The sequence below is a fragment of the Chenopodium quinoa genome, unplaced genomic scaffold (assembly GCF_001683475.1).
Source record: "Chenopodium quinoa cultivar QQ74 unplaced genomic scaffold, ASM168347v1, whole genome shotgun sequence".
NCBI lineage: Eukaryota > Viridiplantae > Streptophyta > Magnoliopsida > Caryophyllales > Amaranthaceae > Chenopodium > Chenopodium quinoa.
Genome location: NW_018742393.1, coordinates 1,083,872 through 1,109,774, shown reverse-complemented (window position 1 = coordinate 1,109,774; position 25,903 = coordinate 1,083,872). Strand labels below are relative to the sequence as shown.

At 35.2% G+C, this 25,903-nt stretch overlaps 5 protein-coding genes across 5 annotated transcripts; 2 read left to right on the top strand and 3 right to left on the bottom strand.

Annotated features, from left to right (window-relative positions):
• The first annotated feature begins 269 nt into the window (after positions 1–269).
• On the top strand, positions 270–3,972 carry LOC110702900 (protein PNS1-like). The gene is made up of 5 exons (XM_021880655.1): positions 270–618; positions 747–1,064; positions 1,359–2,267; positions 2,674–2,907; positions 3,432–3,972. Exons 1-5 carry the CDS (start codon positions 601–603, stop codon positions 3,615–3,617), a joined length of 1,665 nt encoding a protein of 554 aa, XP_021736347.1. The 5' UTR covers positions 270–600; the 3' UTR covers positions 3,618–3,972.
• Positions 3,973–8,255: 4,283 nt separating this feature from the next.
• Positions 8,256–9,237, bottom strand: LOC110702893 (N-terminal acetyltransferase A complex catalytic subunit NAA10-like). The gene has a single exon (XM_021880646.1). It carries the CDS (start codon positions 9,074–9,076, stop codon positions 8,471–8,473), a length of 606 nt encoding a protein of 201 aa, XP_021736338.1. The 5' UTR covers positions 9,077–9,237; the 3' UTR covers positions 8,256–8,470.
• A 2,064-nt stretch (positions 9,238–11,301) lies between these two features.
• LOC110702884 (F-box/WD-40 repeat-containing protein At3g52030-like) lies at positions 11,302–17,244 on the bottom strand. Its single transcript, XM_021880635.1, has 9 exons — positions 16,457–17,244; positions 15,310–15,504; positions 14,998–15,052; positions 14,692–14,790; positions 14,283–14,386; positions 13,236–13,325; positions 12,679–12,821; positions 11,986–12,070; positions 11,302–11,897 (listed from the first exon to the last, which is right to left on the bottom strand). The coding sequence occupies exons 1-9, from the start codon at positions 16,585–16,587 to the stop codon at positions 11,531–11,533; spliced, it is 1,269 nt and encodes a 422-aa protein (XP_021736327.1). The 5' UTR covers positions 16,588–17,244; the 3' UTR covers positions 11,302–11,530.
• Positions 17,245–17,870: 626 nt separating this feature from the next.
• Positions 17,871–20,535, bottom strand: LOC110702874 (protein RETICULATA-RELATED 4, chloroplastic-like). Its single transcript, XM_021880623.1, has 8 exons — positions 19,898–20,535; positions 19,432–19,500; positions 19,203–19,334; positions 19,051–19,104; positions 18,891–18,935; positions 18,598–18,737; positions 18,379–18,504; positions 17,871–18,273 (listed from the first exon to the last, which is right to left on the bottom strand). The coding sequence occupies exons 1-8, from the start codon at positions 20,411–20,413 to the stop codon at positions 18,225–18,227; spliced, it is 1,131 nt and encodes a 376-aa protein (XP_021736315.1). The 5' UTR covers positions 20,414–20,535; the 3' UTR covers positions 17,871–18,224.
• Positions 20,536–21,960: 1,425 nt separating this feature from the next.
• On the top strand, positions 21,961–25,782 carry LOC110702865 (50S ribosomal protein L1, chloroplastic). Its single transcript, XM_021880612.1, has 7 exons — positions 21,961–22,485; positions 23,259–23,438; positions 23,545–23,599; positions 24,460–24,587; positions 24,815–24,898; positions 25,156–25,281; positions 25,367–25,782. The coding sequence occupies exons 1-7, from the start codon at positions 22,120–22,122 to the stop codon at positions 25,502–25,504; spliced, it is 1,077 nt and encodes a 358-aa protein (XP_021736304.1). The 5' UTR covers positions 21,961–22,119; the 3' UTR covers positions 25,505–25,782.
• The last annotated feature ends 121 nt before the right edge of the window (positions 25,783–25,903 follow it).

Genomic DNA, 25,903 nt, shown 5'->3' with positions numbered 1-25,903 from the left:
TCATTATTCCTAATTTGCTAAGATTCTCAAAAATTTATGTAAATATCATATCGTTTGATGACAATCAATGAATAAATTCCATTTTTTCAATGCCATTAACTTAAAAACAACAAAAATGTTATCCTCAACACGTAAAGGACTTGTTTTCTATCAAACGGTCTAACCAAATGTTTCAGTGCAGATTTCACACCATTAAAAAAAATCAGCAAACCTTCAAAACATGCTCACATATGTTTCCAGAGTTAACCAGCAACCACAAGTTACAACATCTAACAGAAGCAGCCTAGAATCCTAGAGAGTAGCACAACAAAATTGACAGCGTTGATTACAAAAAATTGACTAAACGCGCCACGTAAGAGCGTGGTGAAATAAAAGGAGAAAAAAAATTATCCCAACACCACGTGGCGTCCTACGTTTTGTCCACTTCCTTATGATGTTACAAAAAAAAAACCTACTTTGACAACAAATTAAAATACTATCCTCTTCAAATTTTAACACCCAAATTTCTAACAACAACAACAAATTAAAAAAACGTTTCTAATAACGACTTCCTTCTCTCTCTATCCCATCTTTCTTTCTCTCTCCAAAATTCAAGCATCCATGGGAGCTTTTCAACATGTAATCACCATTTCTTTCCTTTTTTAGCGTTCTTGAGAATTACTCGAGATAAAATCTTAGTTCATGTAGCCGACCCTATGACATTAATATTAAGCTAGACTAACTTTGTTTGTTTGTTTTGGTGGCAGGAAACAAGGGAGGAGAGTGGAAATGGAGAAACAGAGGATATGGAGAAAGGTGGTGGTGAAATGGGTAATGAAGAAAAAAAGTTTGACACAAATTTTAATGCTTCAATGTTAAGAACATTAAATCCTACTAATCCTTTAAGAGTTGTTATTAATGGAAATTTAAGAACTCCATTAACAACACCACCACCAATTCCTCGTTCTCTTCATCATCCTCATCCTCCTCCTCCGAATGTTCATATTCCTCCGAGTGTTCAGCATCCTCCTCCTCCTCCTTCGTCGCAACCTCGATATATTCCTACCACCACCCCAACTCCTCAAGTAATTGATTTAATTAATCTTCCTTTCTTTTTTTAAATGCCTAGTAGTAACTTCCATTTTGTTAATTTTATGTTGATTAATTAAATTGGCATGTATGTTTCCGAGCATGCTAGAGTTAGGTGTACCAAAGGGTATCGTTATTAGTCATTTGGGGCTAGTTTCCCCTTAGGTACACTTACAGGGGTGGTACACGAGAACAACTAAGAATTTTTATAATTAGATGGATATACCATATATGTTTTGTTATTGCCTTTTTTTTAATGGGGGTTTTTTTTTTTTTGGGATTAATTTCAGCAATCAGTAGTTTCATTGAACTCAAGAGGGTACACCAACAAAATATCTCTATTTCTATTTGTAGTTCACAAGATTGCAGCAATTGGGTTGGTTGGATTTCTAATATACAAAGCAATTGAAGGGTTTCTTAGAGGTGGATCATTTAGAAGAAAAGAGCAAGATATATTGAAGCATTATTTACCTCAAGTTGAAGCTGCATCATTTTTGAGCATTATTTTGGCATTTTTATGGCAAAAAGCTGTTAGGGTTTGGCCTCAATTTATGATCCATTTCATATTATGGAGTAGTTTTGCTATGTCATTTTCAGCTGGAATTCTCCTTATTTGTTTCCAAAAGCCAACTACTGATGCTTGTGGAGCTGCCCTCATTGCATTTGCTATTGGGAATGGTTTATATTCTTGTTGGGTTACTCAAAGAACAAGTTTCGCCACCAAAATCTTGATAAAATCCCTCGAACCAGTATCGAAATTTCATGATTTAAATCATCCTACATACTATATGCTTGTCGCCGGGTTCTTGTGGATGTCTCTTTGGATATTGGCTGTGATTGGATCTTTGAATTTCTATTTAACACCATTGGTTATAATAGGACTAGTTTTGAGCTTAGCTTGGACTACTGAGGTCATGAGAAATGTGGCTAATTTGACAGTAAGCAGAGTAATTGCTCTGTATTACCTTAGAGGAATGCAGTCTAGTACTCATTTTTGCTTCCATAGAGCACTCACCAGGAATCTTGGGAGTGCTTGTCTTGGTTCACTCTTCGTTCCTACAATCGAAGCCTTGAGGATCATATCGCGGGGGTTGAATCTAGTCGAGGGGGAAGATGAATTCATGTTCTCTTGTGCTCATTGTTGCTTGAACATCATGAACTCTATCTTTAGATATGGCAATGGTTGGGCCTATGTTCAGGTAATTTCCTTATTCTTAAATAGTTCTCACCTAATTGTTACTTCATGAGACTTAATTAGGCATTTTCTTGTTCAATTTAAAACTTACTGGTAAGACAATCACACTAATTTGCTGATATTGGACATTTGTTCACTGCCATTTTCTATGCATTTATGAGATTAAGCCTCTTTTCTAACTTGTGACTATAGAACAAGCGTAACGCCACATTATGTTATCCTTTCAAATGGCATAATTTTATGCTTATTGCACTTGGACTAATTCATTATATGTTTTTGATTTATTCAATGATACATACATTAGTCATTATTGGATTGATAATGACTTAATTATATTAAAAAAATCCCTCCGTTTCAGATTATTATATCTAACTACTTAACTAACACTTATATTATCAATTTCCTTCTAGATTGCTGCTTATGGTAAAAACTTTACCAAGTCATCAATAGATACTTGGGCAGCCTTTGAGAGGCAAGGAATGGAAGAAATAGTTGATTCGGATATCATAAGCGCGGTTTGCTTCCTCTCCGGTGTATGCAGTGGCTCAATCTGCGTAATAATGGTGGCGGCGTGGACTCATCAAGTGCACCAAGGCTACACAGCCACCCTCTCCCTCTTGGCCTTCTATGTTGGTTACCTCATGGTTAGTACTAGTCTTTAAACCTTTCACCTACCTTAGTACAAGTAATATGTTTTTAATCTTTTGATGCATACCATTGCCTTTTACTCCCTAAAGTTCACTAGTACTACATTGTTTAATCATGTTTCAAGTTCATGGCACCTTTTAGGGTAGCCAATTAACCAATTAAATATATAAACTTTTAAGAGTTTTCTTTATATCATCGTGAGGCCCTACCATAAGATTTTATACGACATTTAAAATTAAGTATAATTCAGTTTTAAATAGTAAGTATCGAGTAAAGATCATTATCAATCAGCGACAAACAGTTTAGTTTAGTTCTATTCAGTTCATTAAAAAGTTAATTGAAAATAACAAACTTCATTATTAAAAAACAACTATACTCCGATCCATCTAAATTTTTTTAATTCATGCTTGTTGTAGTTGAATAAATAAATTCAACTAACAGACACTTATATTATTTGCTTTAAAGATCAACTGTAATGAACCAAATTAATAATTAAAGCCTTTTTGTTTAATTAATTCAGACAAGGATAGCAATGGCATTGCCTCATGCTTGTGTGAGCTGTTACTTCGTATGTTATGCTGAGAATCCAGAGAACAGGCTGTTTGATAAGACAATATCTGATCGATTAGCCTTAATCAAATCTGGTCGAGATGTAGCTGCTCCAACACCAAGGGTTCCTCATCGTTTCAATAGATCAACACGATAGATAACGTAACATGTTGATATGAACATATTTTTAACATGTGAATAGTGTAAAAGTCCAAATGATGCAATATTCAATTCTGAGACGAAGTAAGTTTATTATTGGAAGCTTTTCCCACTATCATATTTTTGTCAATCTTTGAGATTCATATTTGATGGTGAAACATCAAGCATGTGGGTAAACATTAAACAAGGGAACTTGTTGCAAATGGGTTGTTGTTTACTTGATAATTTAATATAGTTAGGTAGTTTGACTAATTTTAATTATTTCTTCCCCTTGTATTTTTTTATAGGAATTCTTTTATTTGTACATATAAGAATTTTTGGTCTTAATCAATAATGTTAATGCGAAAGTTACATGTGGAACAACCATTACTGTAGTATTAATCACAAGTGTTTTTTGTTAATTTAATAAGGTTACATGTATTTGAACATTCAAACCTTGTTCTGAATGGAATGGTTGTCTACAATTAATTGCTCTTACTATTTATTGATTTTGATTTTGTTATTTATTATATTCCGTACTTCAATTCATAAGTTTTCAATAGCTTCTAAACAATGGACAAGAAATTTCATCATAAAGTTGCTAAGAGTTAATGTTGAGCAATGTTTTTACATTGTACTTTGAATTATGATGGCAATTAATTAATTTAAAATTCCTATTCCAAAGAAAAAAAAAAACTCATTTTTTCTTTCTTTTGTACTTCATATGTAATATGTTGACCAATTCTTTATTAACAAATTCTAATGTTCTTAAAACATACTTTATTAAAGACGACATAATAGATTTAATCTTAATTTCCTAGTACGGAATAATTGAGTATTAACTCTTGATAATCTATCATTTAAGCTAGTTGACATTACACGGTTCAACCAAAATAGATGTAATGATTCTATAAATTTGGTAACAAGATGATAATAGTTCTATGATTTGAAACATTGTTAAATATGTGGATTCAATTGGTGGGATGGTACTGTATTTTGTCATAAATGATCACAAAAGGATTATAGATTGAATCTGAGCTAATCCTAGTGCAGCAACTACCATACATACAAATCATAGTGAATGTGGTGGGGAAATGGCTGAGTAGGATGATTGTGACTTTTTTTTTTTTTTTTTTTTTTTTTTGGAGAAAATAGGATGATTGTGACTTGTGAACAAAGTATTTATTTATTGAATTTAGTGACTTCTTTTTCTTTTGAAAATTTGGGGCAAAAATGCCAAATGTATCAAAGAAAAGTCCCCCACTTTGATTCCATTTAACAATGCTACAAAGCTAAGAAAAAGTACCTTTTCTAGTGAATAATTTTTTTTCCTTTTCCTTTACCAAGAGTCAAGAGATACTCCATTAACAGTGATTGATTCATAAATAAAACATCCTTTCAGCAGAGTTACAATCATTGTTGCAAATCGTACATTTTTCATACCGTCTTCATAAATAAAACATCCTTACAGCCTTTTTTGACGAGAGGGTCTATCGATCTGTTGTAGCCGTTAAGAAAATTTTCGTGTGATTTACAGTATTGGTATATTTTAGAAAATGCATTCCATTAATATCGTTATAATTTTTGTGTCAAAAAAAAAAAAAATCGGTATAATTTTAAAGATATTCCATTAATTTTAACTATTGTTATAATACTTTCTCTGTTTTTATAATTGCAATGTTGGAGTTTTCACGCTTGTTAACACAAATATTATATCATTAATTTATCTAATTATGTTTTATAAGTAAAAATTATAAAAAGGTAGTACTTTGAAAGTTTAAATTAAGACAAATCTAATAAGACACCGCATTATATAATTATGTTTTCCCTAACGTAAATATAAATCACAAAAAACCGTGATAGAAGTTCATGCAAAATATTTATTTAAAAAAATAAAGCAAACAATTTGATTAACTGGTTTTTTTTTTTTTTTTTTCTTTTGGAAATCCTTTGTTAACTAGTTAGGTCAAGTTTGTCTCACTATTTTTAATTAAAAAACAAATATATGTTTGTCTTACTAAAATTAAATTAACATCCCTAATGTGCTTGGTGGATTATATTATTAATTGGATTCTTATATGGAACGTGGCTTTGGATGGCATGAGAAGATCATCGCTTATAAAATTTTAATCAGTTTTTAAAAATATACTCCATAGTACTAAGACTTGTTTATGGTCCTCCATACAAAAAATCGGACTGGTTAACTGTTATATACAAGTACTTCAGATTTTTGAATGCTAATTGAAAAAGTTTGTTGATTGTACAAGTTACTACCTTATTTGTTATTTATTTGGTGTTTAGAGAGCCACAAGGGTGGATGATGAGAATCAACTCCAAAATCACTTGGAATCGGAAGAAAAACTCTAACCACTTGAGCTATCCCTCACTCTCTACTACCTTATTTGTTAAATTCTTGAATCTTGAGGGATGAAACTCAAGATCGTTAATAAGATCTTTCAGATATATTAAAGTATCTTAATTCAAGTTTTAATTTTCCTGATCACGAACCAGTATTAATTAGCTAAAAGGCTTTGGAAATTGCATAATTCAAGTATTAATAAAAGGAGGTGCAACAGTCAAATGGGATGGGAAAACAAGATAATGGAGTTGAGAAGATTACATACTTCATCAGAGAAATCTAGACGCCTGGATTACTGAGGAGTTTTGAAACGTGAAGCATGCAGCTACTCCATGCTGGTACCAATGGCAATTACATGTAAATAAAGCCAAGTAGAATGTACAAAATCGTCCAAAAATGAAGCCTAATGGCACATTATTATTTTTCATAAATGTAGCCACTATAGTATAAAGTACTTTGAAATTTCTAAACACCATTTGTAAAACTATCAAGGGTTCAAAAGCGACTATTCGGAGTGTAGAAGTGTAGAGCCAACTCTTTTCATCATCCACAATAGGTCAATAGGTGCTCAAATAAGGGCATGTTCGTTTCAAATGCGAGTTTAGTTATAATTCAAAAGATTGCTAATTTTGACATATAATAAGGGAAATTAAGGCGAAGGATATATCCGATGAAATCGAATTCTCATGAATGTTATTGCAAAAGACTTACTTCTTCAATTGAATAAAAACAACTCTATGTCTTCCACAAAAAGTAAGATTAAATAAAAGCATATAGTAAAGATATAATCAATCTTCGATGTATACATATAAATAAAATTGACATACAATTATAATGACTCTAATACAAATATAATCAATCTTTAATCCATGTAGTCATCACAGTGAAATATAGTCACCTTTTTATTTACATGTTTACGATTTGATCTGATTTGATTGTAATGACATAGTCACTCAATTACACCGTAATACGTATAGTCACTCTTCAATAAATCAATACATGTACTCTCTAATACATAATCAATATAATCATAAAGTCACTCTTTAGTCTAATAAAATTCAAGCACATATAAATTCACAGTTTTACTCTTTAATACAAACTCACAACCTCCTAATTAAAATCATAGTCTCTGTGATAGGATAATATAATCACATTTTGATGCATATAGTCACACTAATCACCACTAATGCTTATCATGCCAACCAAATTGGCATTTCAACCATTGCCAACCACCACACTTTAACACCGCTTGTTGCATCACGCAGCCACTACTGCCACATTCATCAAACCCTCTTTAAATTTTTCAATCAACCCTAACCCCACCACTAATAACAAGAAAATCCACAAAATAACAAACACCCAGTTTGAATTTGGACTTTGATTTCTCTTCGTTAATGTAAACATGAAGAAAAAGTAATGTTAGGGGAAAGGAGTGATGAAATTAAGGGTGAAACGAGACAATGATGATACCTAGATTGTCCCAAGTGCAGAACTTGAGAGAAATAAATGAAAAATGGTGTGAATTAGGTGAATGAAAATGTTCTCCCCTAAAGAGAACCGGAGAGAGAGTTGTTTTTGAGATCACGAAGGGCCGAAAAATTAGCAAAAGCGATCCACTACCGTGAAAATAAAACAAAATGTGTTTAGAAAGGAATATCTTCCTTACTCAAGCCTGGTGATAGTGTAAACCCAGTGTATTTTAGTGTTTACCCTATAAGATTGGCCAAATCAACCAACACTGAAGTACTGAACACTCGTGATTCATATAAACAAAAAGTTCAAACAGGAATAATACTTGGAACCAATTATTACTATACCAAATAAAAAAGCTACTACATGGCCACACAATGCACAATAACTTACATCATATCTTTCTGATCATAATTCAAATAAGCATCTGGCTTCTACCTCTCCTAAGTTCGGAAGCTAATCACTCAAAGAGCATGTTTGATGAAAGTATTGTTTTCTCAAGTCACGGATTCAATAAACTATAACCATTATTGAGTGTTTGGTTAGGGGTTCGTTCCCTTACTAGGGGGTGATCGTTTCCACCTAATTGTTACCACTCTACAATCTATCCTCAAAAACACAAATTAAGTGATTCATTTCCATTATTAGACCAAACAAGTGGAAAGGTAAGAGTTTAGTGATTCATTAGCCCCCTGCCATTTGTTTTTTTTCCATTCAGTTTCCAATGTTGGCACCAAATACGCCACAAAGAACCTTACTAAATATTACATATAAAAACCAATTACTCAAATCAATAGCCAATTGAATCAACAACCAAAATTTCAAAAATAAGCAAGCATCAACAATATAATAGATATAAAAATTAATCAACAACCTCAAATAAACCACAATTTCAAATATAAAACACACAGTAATTGTAACATTAATCACATGATCTTAAGAAACCTTCAATTGTATTATTACAACCAAAATATGTTGGCATCCACCATCACTCTTTTCAACATGATCACCAACAAAAACAATACCATTATTACCTCTTAAGCTCATTCCGCCGTCTGGAGGCTACCGGTCGCCTTCCCCGCCTCTCCACTACGGCCACCACCACCACCACCACCAGAGCAGCATTCCCCACCATGATGATGATGCCCATGACCATGCCCGTGACCGTGCCCGTGCCCGTGTCCTGATCTCGCCTTCAATTGCTTCCTCATATCATAAGCATCCTCCCCATCAGCATAATACTTAGCCTCAATATCATGAATCTTGTAACCCAAAGTTTCAGTATACAACCTAAAAGCAGCACGATTACTCTTCCTAACATGAAGAGAAACATACTCAGAACCATAAACATGTTCCATAGCAGCTTGAGCAGCCGACATTAGCTTCGTCGCTAACCCTAATTTGCGATGGGTTCGAAGAACAGCAAGAGAAGTGATATGTCCATGGCATTCCGAGCTTTCTTCCTCCATTTTCGCTAACACATAACCGACGATTTTGCCGTTGTAATCTTCAGCAACATACAGAAGTTGCGGCCATGAAAGGATGTGGTAGAGGTAGTATTTCATCTGGTAGTTTTCTGGTAAACAGAGGAGATTGCAAGCTTGCATCTGGAGAAGATCGTCGACTGTTGCTTTCCTAATGCACACCATTTTTGGATTCTTGATTGGGAGATTTGGGTGAGAATTGAAGTTCTAGGGTTAGGGTTTTGTGAAATTGGGGAGAATTTGGGGGAAGGAGCTTGAATTGAAGATGAGTGAGACTGTGAGAGTGTTGTTGTAGGAGCGTTATATTGGTTGGAGTGGGCTTTCTTGTTTGGGCTGAAAAACAGAAGAATATATTCTTACCCATTTTTAAAATTTTTAATTTTTTATTTGTATTAAATACCACTCCCTTATTAACAGGTAACGCTCTGATTTTAATTTCAATGGATTTATTTACCCATCTTATAAAATATATCAATCTCCTTTATCTTTCACTTTTTACTCCACTATTCCATCACTTTTCTGATAAAAACTTAACATTCACACACTTTTCTCTTCTAAAACCAATAAAATTCAGACCTGGAAAACATCCACACACAAATTGATCTACACTAACAACCACCAAGACGAGGTACTATGTTTGGTCGAAATGGGAAAGGGAATAATAATAATAATAATAACTCGATCTACACTTCTACCTGGTTGTGAGTGGTCCCAATATCATGTTTGAGTCAGGCTATGAATGGTAAGACTTACCGTTGTGTTCTTTGCTACCAGTTGGGTGAACCTTTGTTCTTCATTTCGACACCGTATTCTGCTTGCTCAAGGGTTTTTGATGGGGATATTTATGGGGATCATGCAGTGTCTTGTACTGGGATGGTGGGTATTAAACATTGGCATAACGTTGTTCGTGATACCCTTGTTGATATTTGTTTTCGGTTTGGGATTTCCGCTAGAAAGGAGGTTGACGTTGAGTTGACCGGAGGGAACGACGGGGCTCTTCGACCAGCCGATGTGTTGCTTTATTCCTAGGACAGAGGACTTGATGTATATGTTGACTTGACGAGGTCTTCTCTTTAAAACAATCTGGGTTGTCTGACTTCATTCCTGGTCGTGTTGTGTTGGTTGCGGCTCAGCGGAAGCGGGATAAGTATAGGGCGTTGCAGGGCTATTGGCTATGGTTTTCTCCCTTTCTCCTTTTCTTCATCGAGGGGAATTAGAGAAAGATATTGTTGCGTTGCTAAAGTGGGTTCAGGCGTTCGCTAGGACTCAGAATATTGGTGTTCGTGCAGCTGCTCACATCTTCAACAGGATCGGGTTTCCTATAACTAGAGGGGTGGGGGCCCCGATTGTATTTCGGCTCTCCACTAATTTCTTGTAAATCAATTGACTTTGTAGGTTTTTGTTATTAATAATAATAGGAAAACATAAATTCACTAAAAAAAAAGGAGAAATGCCTGGAAATTTTGAAACTCCAATGGGGAAACGCCTAGAATTTCCGGATTCCCTTGGAAGATCCGAGAATTCCAGGCGTTTTTTCCAAGGGGATCCAGAAATTCTAGGTGTTTCCCCCTTAAAGCTCCAAAATTTCTAGGCGTTTCTTAAAAAAAAAAAAAAAAAAAACTTTAGTTGACGTGATATATGCTCTGATGTTGCAAGGTTGTTGTAGAATTTTTAAAAATAATTTGAATTACGGCGTCTTTGTGGTGGGTGGTAAGTATAAGGGAATTTAATAATAAAATTAAAGTGAAAGGGGACCATAGGGGACAATTTTATAAGGAGGCTAAGTTCGTACATACATGTCAAAAAGGGAGCGGTACCTGGTAAAAGAGGAGTGTGGTTTAGTGATTCACTTGATCTTATGTCTTGGATATCGTAAAAAAAATTATAACAGTAATTGATATAATGATGTGTTTTGCGATCAAATCGATATAGGAAGCAGATTTAATGATGTGTTTTGCAATCAAATCGGTATAGAAATCAGATTAATTGGAAATTTTGATTTGTAATATTTGCGGATTTTACCTACCCATTTGGAAAAGATTATTTTTGTTTGAAAATATATTTTCTAAAACTAAAAAGTTACCAATGACCACGGTGACTATAGTTTGGAATTTACAAGAAAATGTATAAAAAAAAAAATTAATGGAAAAGTACGATGATTAATGCATGTGGTTCAATTTAAGGTGATTCTAGAACTAGCTGATTTGGTTATGGTGCAGGTAACCTGTGTGTCCTTGGTGAACAATTCAGCGCGTGCAAGCCGTGCACAATACAATGTATTGTGCGTCTTGTGCACAACCTTTCGGGCCTTTTTTACACATTGGTACATGATGATCATACACATTTACACACCCAAACACACAAGGTAGGTATCATTTATTAGAGAAAAGTTGATGAAACCTGAGCAATGAACATTGGAAATAAAGAGGCAACATCTGATATCACATCTGCCTTTCAGCAACATTCGGAATTTGCTTTCTAATGATTCAGACATTCAGGGTGAATCCTTGCAAAAAATCGAGGATTAAGATTTAAGATTACATGATCTCCAAGACGAGACTACTACTGCACATGAGCTATAAAAGGGAGCAAAAATCATATGTACCATAAATTTCTACTTTACATGTTGAATTTCCACATTCTGATGTACTCTGTATTATGAATAGTGACAACTTTTCCCATTCCCACGGCTAAGCATTTTACGGGTGGCCGAGCAGTGATAGGAATATCACCAATGGTAGCATCTTCAGTTAATCTCTTCACCTTTCTTCTTTCAACTGAACCGTACAAGCTTCTTGTCGAAGTCAGTTTGGCGTTGCTTTGGTCCATTACACACTTTGTGAGGATTTCACCAGTATTCTGATCCAGAATTCTCAGAACACCATCAACGCCACCAACAACCAGTGTTGAAGTGTCATGTCGGAGATGTTGCATTGAATAGATTGCATTAGGGCTCACCCGTAAACTCCACAGTGATTGCATTTTCCTACAATTTAGTGAGCATGTGATGATTATACATCAAACTGAAATAAGTTGCTAATCTAGGAAAATTGACAGAGCTGGGACAGCAGTACCTAAGGTCCCAACAAGCTGCATAACCGTTCGATGATCCAGCAAAAACCAAATGAGAAGGAGGATTGTAGCACAAGGTATCTATACCTGGTGAGCAACACATCACATTAATGATCATACTTCGAGACTATATTAAACTCCTTTGTCCCAAAATAGTACGTTACATTTCTCATCTATTTTCATCCCAAAATAATAGGCCATTATAAACTTCGGAAGTTTAATAATCCCTAATTACCCTTAAAGGCACCTCATAATAATTCCAAAGAAGGATTGCATAGGTAAGGTGGAGAAATAAATATTTAAAATACGACAGATAATTAAGGTATTTTAGACACCTGAGTTTTCCTGCATCATCTAACTTAAGAACTTAGAGTAGTTGTGAATTCACAATTAGGTAGCCCTTATTAGCCCTAAACTTAAATTATTTAAGCTTACATTGCCTTACTTGAACCGCCCTCGGCTATTTTCCCTAATATAGGACTCCAAAGCAGATGTGGTCTGTTATTTAGGGACAAAAGTATACCATCTCAAAAATTTACAATTACTGTATTTTAAAAGGTAGAGGAAAATGACAACAATAAAGGATCTTTTTCCCATCAACACCAATCAATATGTTAACAACGAGCCTTCCTTCATGCTAATAATCTTTCAAATTTCGTAATTAATCACAGTATAGAATGAAGACAAAATCAAACCTCCTCTAAGATTGGTTGGCTTTAAATTAGCAACTCGCTGATCAGATAATAGACCATATGCAGTTATGTTTCCATTAGATGAACCACTCAGAACCAACTGGTCCTCTCCCACAGCCAAACATTTTACTTGAGAAGCATGCATTCTGCAAGATCAAGAACAAAGTTAGTTGCAGAAATTTCAATTTTAAGAAAAGGTGATAGCCAAAAGAACAGTAATGGTAAGTTTATTGAACATAACATTCTCTACCCCCTGGAGGGTTAGAAGACAACAACAAATATCTCTAAGTAACAGCCAGTGACACTGTAGAAGAAAAATCTGACATAATAAACATTGCAAAAGTAAAAATGACAGCTGTGAGCTGTCAATCATAATTTTGGTCGGAAGTGTCGGTTGATTTCCGGAAAAAGGACGCTGCATCAAGGTTCAAACTTAAGCTATGTTGGGGACTTTGGGTCAGAACTGAATGGAGGCAAAATTGATGTCTGTCACTAAGATTAACTGTATACTTCTAATGAGAAACTTTAAAAAATACTGGAGGGAGCATGGGTCAAATTACCGGATTATTCGAGAACAACTTTTACTATACATGTCAAATACCCTAACTGTGCCATCCGCGCATCCAACCATAGCCTCTGGATCCATGTACCTTCATGAACACAACGAAATAACACACGTAAGGAACACAAAGAAAAGCTGTTAAAGTGTGAATTATAGTAGTGGATACATTTCGGAAAAAGAATATGCTTTACAAGAAAAAAAAAATTCCCTTTTATATACAAGAATTTTCAGAATACTCAACAATACATAAGTTTGTATCACCATTATTTACGACAATTAACACCTTTAAAAAAAGACCTCGCAAGCAGTCAAGCACTGAATTGCTTGCACAGCACAACAAAGCTGCATGTATAATATAGCTGAAACCATTTTGAGAATTTCGGCCTCGTTGATTCATTACACAATTACAACTAACAGCAAGCATGAAATGCACAACTAATCATGAAATAATGGAATTTCTTAACATTAATGGCAATAAACATAGACATTCATCAGTTAGAAGTGAAACAAACCCATCTATGAGCAACCGACTATTTCCTATCTTTTGTTGCCTAGTTATTAAAGCAATTCTCAAGGCTCAAGCCATAAGTGGATTACAGAAAAAATATATGTATATGACATGTAAGCTAAATTCTAGAGGCAATGGTCAAAACATGCTTCAAAGAGTTCAAACACTAGAGCTATACTAATAGAAAAAATATATGTGTACTCCGTATTATCAAGTTTTCTCAGTGTCATCCATATAGTGCAATAGTAGTAATGTAGAAATTAGCAATTAGTCCAAGGGATAGACTATAACTAGATGTTAAGCAAACGATTATAGATTTAAAATGCACCTGGATTCTAGAAACTGGTCAGTGGTCATTATGAAATAACGCAATTCCAATTATACATGACAAGACCTTTGATTTCTTTCATTGCTTTATAATGATAACTCACTTGGATATAACTATCTTTATTTTCATCATCAAATTGAAATTAAAAAGGGTATGCCTTAGCCAACTAAAAACAAAAATGTAATTATCAATCAGAGGGCACAGCCTACCTCATACATAAGCCCTTTGTGAATGTGCCTTCACGTGAAGGAAATATACTACGATTTCCATGGCGCCTCCATATACATATACGGGTCCCAGCCAAACCAACAACCTATAAAAATATGGTGACAATTTGAAAAGGTCACAAACTTGTAAATTAAAGACATATATGTCAGCAGATATATGTATAACCGACAGAGACTAGATTCTATCAATCAATCAATCAAAGCCTTAATCCCATAAGCGGACTAGATTCTACAACAAGGAAAAAGAAAACAACAGAAGGTGAGAACCTACTGCAAGGTATATAGCCGTAATAGCACTACTTAAGTTCAGTTGCCTTTTAATGAATTACTAGACAGCATTGACTTTTGACATTGGTTAAAGCATAACTGCACTTCTAGTCTTCTACTTTACCTTGCTTTCATCAAAATCAAAGTCAACTAGTGGACCCAGATCAGAGAGAGCGTACTCTTCCAAGCATTTGTAATTTGCTGATGACCATAGACGCATACACTGGCATTACAAAAGAAAAGAAATAAGTAGTCTGTAAGCTGTAAAAGTAAGGAGGCATCCAGAGAAAGAAGATACTTAGACGAAAAGCTACACAAAGGAATTAATCACTCCAGTCAAGATCGTTAGATTGTGATGGTAGTCACCATAATTACATCTGTGACCATAATAGAATGTGAGCAAAGTGCAATATGACTAAGGGAACAATACCTTGTCACCCCCACCAGTTAGGATCAAACCCATCTTCATACGGCAATTGTCAATCCTAAATGCGTAAATGGTAAGAAATTAGTGTCCTTTGTAGAGAAAATCCAAAAGTGTGAGACAAAGACATTGCATCTAATCATATTAATGAATAGACCATCTACCACCCAATAAAGATGCAAGACAGTTTATTTTCCCCTTTCAGATAAGGAAGCATTTTAACTCCATCATCCACAAATTTTCATGACGGTAATGGGTCTTATGGGAAATATATTCAGTAACAAGGAATGAATTATAAGGAGAGAAGGATGACTTTACCCGGACGTATGACCTTTCCATTGATCAACAATAAAAGAACCATCAACAAGAGCAGACCTATGACGCCGTGTTGCCAGATCCTCAAGTACCACGTTCAATGATTTCCCCATATCAATTGACGAGCTGGAGGCCTCATTACTCCATTGCTTAAGGTACAATGAATGCATTAATCTTGATTTGCTTATGATAATATTCCTTCAGCAAATGAGTAGACGCTAGTTCAGTATTGATAGACTTAAAGATATACTAATACAAACCCACCCACATATACACACACGATTCCAATAGTTACTACGTGAAGTATGCTCGTGGTGAAATGTATTCAGTGTCCATAACCCAATCAGAAACTAAGTACCTATTATCATTCCACTACATTAAGAGCAGTGTGACAGCAAAAGCAACGAGCCACATTGGGCAGGTATGAGTATGACTTATTGACCTCTGACGATTTGGAAACTACATTCCATGATAATCATGTTTGACCCTTGGACACTCAAATACAACATGATAATTCAACACTCCAATCAGTACCCATAAGGGCGCTGATTCTAGCCAAACTTGATGCTTTGAATGCATAGTTGATGGAAATTCGGTTTATTTAAAGGCATAACTAAAACAAGAACGTGGATTGTGATATCCAGTATCCATGAATTGATAATCCTCAACATTTAACAATAAAAATTAAAGTACTGCAAAATATGTGATCCTGTCATATTCACAGCTAAGGGAATTTCAAGAAAACTCAAGAGAAACAACCATTTGTTTCATCATTTATTTTACTTATTAAATAAAAATTACACAGTAATCAACTTTTCGATGAAATTGGGCTAAAATTAATAAGAACAACCAAATTACCAATAATTAAGGCAATTCCAAGATTCAAAACAACATACCCAATTCATTCAACTCAATTCATCTAATTCAATCATAGACACAAATCACAAAAAAAGAAAAGAATTAAACTTTCATCGAAAATTCATATAAAAAGTAACAGAAACTGAAGAATTCCCCCATAATAAGCTAAAAATACCAACATATGAAGCAATTATAGCCAAATTAGATTAAATTCGACCCCAGAAAAAAAGATTAATTTGGGTACAAAAGGAAAGAAAGTGAAATAAAAAAGATAAAAGATGGAAAAAAGAACCATGATTTGCAGACAGCAGAGCAGCGGACGATGTCGAAGAGGTCTAGGAAAGCAAAGACAACACAAAGAATATCTTGGTCGAGTAATTTAAAGCTGTTAATCCTCTGCTTTGAACTTCGCTTGCCTTTCATCTCTGCAACTCCCCTGCAACAATCACTACTCCACTCTCTCTCCTACCTAGTATTTTCTTCTCAATTTTTCTTCAATTATTTATCTCTTAACCTAAATATTAAAGTTTTTTTTTTTTTTTTAGGAATTGATTTTGGCACGTCTTTACGCGAGGACGGCATAGAGAATTGTGCTCTCTCAACGGGTGTGCCAAAAACAATTCTCCATCGCAATTACTCCATAAAATCTTAGGCTTTTATCATCTTCATTTCCGTCCCTATCACATGTCAACTTGAATTGCAAAAATAAATACTTTTCTTATGCACATTAATGGTCGATGGAGTGGTGTATAGAAACATCAAAACCTTAGCTTATGTACATTTGATATTTTGAACCTTCTTAAACTATTTTAACACGATCGAAGTTAATAAACTTGTTTCCTCAAGGTTTTCTCTTTGGGAGAGTTTTTTTTTTTTTTTTTTTTATCCTTCTAGGGTTTCTCCATTGGGAGGGTTTTCCTAGCTTCCATTGCTAGGTTTTTTCAATTTTTTTTTTGAACGTTTTCCTTCTCTCTATTGCCTTTTCTCTCCATCTCTACCATCTCTTTCCTCTTGAGCTTAGTTGTGAATCTTTGAAGGGGCTTCCACTGGTACTCTTACAGGTGGTAAGCCCCCAAAAACCTTTTAATTGCTTTCAATAAATAAATCCCATCCTTGATATGATGATTTTTCTCTTGATTTTATTTTCTTTTTATGTTTGTATGGCAAAAATTGAAGATCTAGGGTTTCATAATCTCTACAAGAATCCGGCGGACCACATGAGTATTTTCGCTCAAACGACTACGCATCAGTAGATTTCAAGCCGAATCAATGCGAATTCACAGATTATATTGCTTCAGATGAAGTTTTTTATTAAAGCAATTGTTAATCAAACTTACGATGTATTTAGTTTTAAGGTGTGTACTTGCGTTGAAATTCTTGATTTCTTAGGGAATTATATGTGCCGTTTGGCTATATTTTATTAATGAAATCCCTTTTTCTTCTTATACAAAAAAAAAAAAAAAAAAAAAAAAGTATTTTAACACGAGTTGAATATTCCAGTCTTAGCCTTTTATTGTAGTTTTTGTATTAGTGCAACATCCAAGCTAAGTCCCGTAATTGGAACCAAAGATATCACGTTCTTACCTAAGTATGTAGTGATAAATGTGTCAATGTGATAATATTACAAATTTCATGATCGAAGAAATTAAAAGGAGTTCAGATTAATGAGTATTCGATAAATGAGAGTTAAAATCATAGATATATGGTTAATTCTTAATTCTTGTTGATCATATTATGAAGGGCCAAAAACTTCCCATGCCATTCAATACAAAAATTCAAGAACATTACAAAGCTTACTACCCGAATATAAAAAGAACTCGGGATTGTATAACAAGTCTGAATACACTAATACTATACAATCAAAGCTCGCATGATCTCTGTTTCAAGATCGAATAGGGCAAATCTACAATGCTAGAATGAACTATGGCATCCTACAATTCATGGGAAGAGGAAGAAACGACTATTTGCTAATGAAAATTGATCGAGGCCATCGAAACAATAAGCAAAAAGCAGCCTAGGATCAAGATCAAAAATGATCCATGGCTCAAATGTTAAGCTTGCTATTCGCGTGTCCTTTGAACTCCAATGAATCGAGCAAAATCCACCCACCTGTCACCAATGACACAACAAGTACGAGTAATACATTAGAGAAAGAACTAGGGAAAAACCAACTCTATATACTATGAAAAAAGTACTAAGTACTAACGATCTTACATCAATGAGCCTAAAAATGTGTTTCCTGTCCGTACTGCAAAGCAGACCGCGCTTAATATAAGCTTGCGATCATGAAGGAATGGCTCCAGAATTCTTTGTTCGATTACTCCTGCTATGATTTGGTACCTATAAAGATAAGGAGACGTAGTTAATGACTAGACTGTATTACACATATATGTGTTTAATCCACTATGAATTTCGGGGTTTTATCAGCATTACCTAAGGTTGGCAGAAACTGATAAATATACACCGTAGGCTACGCTGGTTGCCAGCATTGGAATATCTTCTCCATCAGGCGAAAAGGTTTTATCAACAGTCTTCCTTGCATTTATCAGCAGATTTGTAACTCCTGTACCAATCTGAAAAAGGGTAGAGCTTGCCTTCAGTTTGAAAAATGGTTAAATCTTACTTGAAAACTATGTGAAATCTTGTTGATTTTTCTTGAAAATGGTGCCATTTAGAGTCTAGAACTCTAGAAGATATATAATTGGTAACAAATGAATTGAACTAACCACAGATGATGTGGCTCCAACAGCAAAAAGTTTTGCTCCATTACGCTGCAAAACAAACAAAGATATCGATTATAAGCTCATAATGTGTTCGATCTGCTAGTAGGAAGGCGGATCAGGCCAATTATACAAAGTATACTAATTAGATGAGCTGCCAACATACCGCGAGAGCACCAATTCTCTGTAGAATTGAATATGTAGTTCCTGCAACAGCAACCTGTGCGGTGCAGTATGATTCAGATTTCAGAATGTCAATGTATACTGATGCAAAAATTTTGTGACTGAATATAATTTATAGCATATGGTGAAAAGAACCTGAAATGCATTATCAGGGCACCCATAGAAAAACTTGCCCACAGGTCCTACACTGCGTGCAAGTGCAGGTCGTAAGGAGACGGTGGGTGCAGGAAGCCAGACAAGCAGAAAATCTGCAACCAGAGCCATTATCTAACAGCAAACACAATTTGATTCATGTGTTATCTACTATGCAATTAAGTTGTTACCAAAAAAATGTAAACAGAACTGAAAGTTTTAGCATTCTTACCACATCAGCTGTGACAAAGTCCAATTCCTTTTTAAAATTATCCTTACGTTTCTCCAATTCTGCAGCTGTCTGTAGAACAGAAACAGCAATGTAATGTCAGTGACTCCGAAGCCATAACAGTCATTATATCGAAATCTACTCATTAACAATACTTCTAAGTTACTTCATGTTATGTGACACTTAAAAACCCGAGACATAAGTAACATAACTAGTCATTTTAAAATACTAATGTGATAACTAACGAGTTATATATGTGCCCGTGACCTTAAAATATATCAACACGATGACATGACTACTTTTTAACTCCAAAAAAGGAGTTTTAGAAACAAGTTTAATTAGCTACATTTAGAAACATGAAGATTCATGGATGCAAATATTATTATATAAAGTCAAGTGCATTATTCCTAATTTTCAAAAAATCCCATTTACATAAAATAAATCCTCATGAATTAAGAATAATGCCAACCTTAGTAAACATTCCAATACCACATTCAATTCCAACTTTAGTCAAGAAAAGATCATCAGCAAGCAACCGTTCTTTAAACCCACCAAACTGAAGCAACCACCGGAAAACCGGCGACTTCTCAAGCTCAAAGTAACGACGAAGAATCGAACCCGGTATCCGACCGGCTTCAACCGCCATTGATAAGTCTTTAGGCAAGCTTTCCAATGACCTTCCCACCTCTGCAAGAGCAAGAATTGCTTCTGCTCTGTTTCTCTCCCCTGCATCTCCATCACCACCATCTCCACCACCTCCGCCACCACCTCCTCCGTGAATTCCTCCATCACCACCACCACCTGAAAATATTTGGGTTGAAGAAAGGCGGTGTCTTTCGAGGCGGGTGAGTGAGAATTTTGGAGGGGTGTAGGTGATAGAGAGGTGTTTAATGGATGGAAAATTATGGTGGGTTTGAAGATTAGGTTGTGAGAGAAATGGAGAGGAGTGAGAAGGAAGGAGAGAGAGAACAACCATGGTTGCCATCTCTCTCTTGAAGATATTTGGGTGAGCTCCAAAGTGATGGTATGTTTTTAGAGTGTTTGATTGTTTGAGTGAGTGAAAAGACAGGGGATTTGGAGCAAGAAAGAAAGGTGTGGTTTAGATGAAGTAACAGAAAAAATAAAAGAGTGAAAAGGCCAACCACTATGCATTATGTTAGCTATAAAGTGGGGCTCATTATAACAACTAATAGCCACGCCCAAACAATGCAAGCCGTTGTTTAGTTGAGCTTCTACTAGTGGTGATTGGTGAAAAGGCTATCCCACACGCCTCTTTGGGTTTTTTCTGATCTAAACACGGTTGCTAGTTGCCGGTGCCGGTTCAAGATGAACATGGCCATTTTAATTTTTAGAGGAGTCAAATTATTAATTTTGCGTATATCTATAACCATAACAGACTTATCGATAGGCTTACTAAGTACCGAGATTGAATCCGGTTCATTTTTACGGCTATTTTGGAAGTGTGTTACAATTGTAGTCCAAAGTTGCAACACAAGGTTCAAGCCACCCAAAATGCTATGCCAAGGTCGCATGGGAACCATGGGAAATGCTCTAGCCTCTATCTTTTCTAGGCTCAGATAAAGTCGAAAATCCTCTTAAATCTTAAATCAAAGGCTATAATTGATGCTCTCACACCAATTTTAGGATTACTTTTGAAGTTGAACTAAAACCTTGGGTTTTCCCCTAGGTCATAAAAGTTAGTTTGGAACCATTATAGACTTAACAATACACTTACATGCTACATGTACCCATAAATGAGTTCAGTTCAATTCAACAGTTAATTATGTATTACTTTGCAATTATATTCAACAACTACAATTGATGATTCCAACTACCCAAATGACCTCCTATAGTCTTGTAGGATCCTTAGAAAACATCCCAACCTAGTTCATTTACGAACCCGAAAAGTAAAAAGTTGTGCAAAAACAAAGGCTTATGACTCACCTTTCGGAGCAATGTATGGAAATTTTCCAAATTCGAAATGAATGTCTGAGGTGTCATCCAAGGGTTATAAAATTAATTATGAACCATAATAAGCCTACAAAGTCCAATTCGTATGAGTTCGATTACATTAAACTGGTAGTTAAGAGTCACAACAGATGGTTTAATTGGTTATGACTTATGAGACGCACAAATTCTCCAAAAAGGCGGGTGTACGTTAATTTATTGTAAAACGGGTTAAAGTTATATTAAAAGTACTTAAAATTACCTTTTATACTGCAAAAGTTATTATTATTCTATTAATAAATTTTATCTTACAAAATAATTTATAATGTATTAGATTAATCATATTAGTCTTTATAAGAAATTACATATTAAAATAAAATTCAAACCAACGATAAATTAAAAATTACCCTTTAAGTGGTTAAAGTTAGCATAAAAATAGTTAAAGTTTACGCTGAAATTAATCGTTCTACAATAAAATTAATGTACACCCGTTGTGACTAAGACGACCTAATGTGTGGCTACTGTTGCATATTTGGCCCATACCCAAGAAGAAAGAAGTTTCATTCCAAAGGCTATAATCACCTCAATCTCTCTCTACAATCCAAGCGTGTTCCTCTCATCCTCACCCTTTGTCATTTTCTCTCTCTAGTATCTCTTCCTTTTCTTCTTATCTGATTATTATTTGGATAGCCAATTCACTCTCCTTTCTTTGCACTTCCATCACTCTCTTTTCTGCGAGCAACAATGGCTTCTGTTGCACCGCCATCTTTAACCCTCTGCTACGCCTCTTCCTCCTGCCATTACCAGCAAGACCTCGCCTTTTACCCCTCTTTTCAAACCCACTCTAAACCCCTTTTTCTCAATTTCTCTCTTTCCCCTTTATCTCTCAATCAAAGGGAAAGAAAATGTCTCAAGTGGGTTGATTTCAATTCCCACAAAAATTCATCCAAATTTGGTAATTTTCATGTTGTTGCGGCTGTTGCGGCGGAAGCTGTTGTTGCTGACTCGTCGGAAGAGGACGGAGAGGGTGGCGGTGTTGCGACTTTGCCTCAGCCTCAGCCTTCTAAGCCTAAGAAGGGAAAAGCTGCTTTGCCCTTGAAGAGAGACAGAGTATCAATTTTCTCTTTTCGTCCTTATTATATTTGAAATTGGTGCATTATATGCTTTGTGATTAATTCTGTTTTCTGGAAATTCTTAGAAATTTAATGTGATTCATTATGTCTCTATTTGTGCTTCATTTGTCATTGTATAATTTTTATAATTGAGTTTTTTTCTTTTCTTAATCGAGTATGAGTGTCATTTTTCTCTTTTCTTCCCTTTGTTTTAAGTTTGAAATTGATGAATTATGTGCTTAATGATTATCTCTGCTTTCTGGGTATTTTAGATTTTCTGAAAATTCTTAGAATTTAAGTCCACTCATTGATATTTTTATGTGGCTAAATATGCTTCATTTGTTATTATATATTTATAATTGGGTGATTTCCCATAATTTTTTAGTTGCCTCTGTATGAGGATATGAGGCTACTCTTTAAATTAAGTGAATTGTGATTATTACTTTCTGGCTGAACAGAAGTTGAGATTGTTAAATAGGCATAATTCGGATTCGGAGTATAAAACCTTAGCCATAGTAGAGTTCTAAACCTCTGACCTTTCAATCACGAGGTTGGGGATTCAATTCTCAATGCCAGTCTAATAGGATTGAGTATTATGTGGTTGTTTCCTTCTAGATAAGATGCCTACTATCAGTCTATATGAATGAGTTTTCCTTCATAGGGATTGTTTGCGCTGTATTTCAGATGGATATTTAGTATGTTAGTTCATTGAATCATTTAGGGTTGGACTTCTATCAATTGTGTACTGATACTTATTCGATGATTTGTCAGACGAGGTCGAAGAGGTTCTTAGAGATTCAAAAGCTCAGAGAAATCAAGCAAGAATATGACTTGAAGACAGCGATATCATTGATGAAGCAAATGTCGTCTACAAAGTTCGTAGAGACTGCTGAGGCCCACTTTCGTTTGAATCTTGATCCTAAATACAATGATCAACAGCTGAGAGCAACTGTATGTCTCCGAGATAACCACTGTTGTCCCTTAGGTGTCTCTTGTTAAGTTTGGGTTTTATGTAATTATCTTGAAAGTTTGGATGCTAAAAGGTAATGTTATACAGGTGAGTTTGCCCAAGGGAACTGGAAAAACTGTTAAAATAGCTGTGCTTGCCCAAGGTATGAATTCTAATGATTTTTTGGGATTCATATGTTTTAGTTACTTGTGAAAGGCTGAGTGCATTCTATGCTGATATAACTTGGTACGGATGGTACCTGTGTAGTAGCATGGGCTATAAGGACCTTGTAAAAAGCTATTATCAACATATAAGGGGAGCTGGAAGAGTATATATATGTGGACCAATTATAATCCCCACTAAAGTTGCCCAAACAGTTGTGTGGTATATTGAAGAGTTGGATTTTAGGAGCCATTTTCCACTTTAGGCCTTCTTGCAGCTATGTTGTGGACTTATGGTTATTGTTGTACCCAAATTATCAAGATAACTCAAAAAAAGAGGATTGCACATATGGAAAATGAGAATGTATATAGGCTGTAGACATCAATTATATGAATTACAGAGTATGATGCTAGTTAATGTCAACATCAGCTTGTAGAAACATTTGGAAAATTCTACTACTAGAATTGCTTAATTGTTATTCTAATGCAGTTATTAATGTCAGTAGTTTGCTTCCTGAATGCATGTTACATTAGAACAACCTGTCATATAAAGACTGCTTAGAGGATTTCTTAAGCCTCCTAGTCCTTTACCCAAGGCAGGAGGCCTATTGAAAGCATCAGGATGTCATCAATATGGTACCATAAAAAGTTGCTAAAACTTCACTAAATGAGAAAGAAGTTAAAAAGTGATAGGATGTCAGACCTTCCCTAGATTGAAGGCAAATAAACATTGGGGCATTTTCATCTGGGAAGTAAGAGGATAGTTTTGAGTTGGACAGAGCTTTTATTAATTTCTTTCCTTGTGCTTCTACTTAAAGTTTCTCAAAGATTTTCATCTCATCCCAGATGTGTGTAATGGCAGGTGACAAAATTGATGAAGCCAAAGCTGCAGGAGCAGATGTAGTTGGTGGAGAAGAATTAATAGAACAGATAAAGGGGGGTTTCATGGACTTCGATAAATTGATTGCAACATCTGACATGATGGCTAAGGTGATGCTCTTTTCCTGTTGATTTCTGTCATTATGTGTGAAATATGCCAGAATTCTGCTACTGAATTTCTTTTGTGCTTCATGCTTGATGGCTTCTGAGTATGATGTTTTGATAAAATTGATTGGTCAAGATAGACTTCAGAGCTATTCGAAAATTTGTCTTTTTGCCTCCCTCTTCCCCACTCTAATTCAGAGCTCCTAAACTTATCTGCTTGGTATTTGCCATAGGTTGCCAGTCTAGGAAGGATTCTGGGGCCACGAGGGCTCATGCCAACTCCAAAAGCTGGTACGGTCACACCAAACGTAGCTCAGGTAAAACAATTGTGCCCTATCAACAACTTATATTCAAGGAAATAAATAGATGTTTCATCCTGGACTCCTTTGCATTGTTGGCCAGTGGCATCTGCCCGCTCCCTGCACCTTAATATAGAAAAAGAAACAAACTCATTGTTAACACAGAAAGCGGGGAGGATACTTTGAGGGTGGGGTTTTTGCCTTTTTGGGATGGACATGGCGCTGTGGAAATAGTGAGACTGAAAACTAAAATGTTGTGCTCTATGATCTTCCAGGCAGTGGAGGAATTCAAGAAAGGGAAGGTGGAGTTTAGAGTTGATAAAACAGGAATTGTTCACATTCCCTTTGGAAAGTTAGACTTCGAGGAGGAGGATCTTCTCATAAACTTGCTTGCCACTATTGTATGTACTTTGATCTTTTAATCCATCACTGTTATACATGTACCTTTTATGTCAAAAAATTTAACCTTTTGTTATTATGTTCTAGAAATCAGTGGAGACCAATAAGCCATCCGGGGCTAAGGGGGTATACTGGAAAAGTGCCCATATCAGCTCATCTATGGGACCATCTGTTCGGTTAAACATTAGGGAGATGCTTGATTATAAGCTTCCTTCAAATGCTTAAGACAGCCTGGTGTAAATTTTGTTTTTCTACTTTCTACATTTGCTACGTGAATTTTTGGAGCTCTTCAATAAATGTAGAAGCAGCACTTCAAGGATGAGGAATTCGGGACTGAAAAGACTTCATATGAATCAGAATTCTTCAGTGACATGGATGTTCACTAGCAGGCTGACAAATTATTATTGTAATTTTGTATTCGAAGTTGGTACTTAACTAGTGAAAACGCTATATTGTAGTTTTGGACTCTTAAATGAAAATAGTTTGATTGTGGCTCATGTATAGCTTCATTGTGCAAGATCTTTGCAACTAAGTTTGATGATATAGAAGTACTCATCATATCTTCAAAAGGAGGGATTGTAATTAGAAACTACGCATGAAGAATAAACTTCTACTATGAGATAA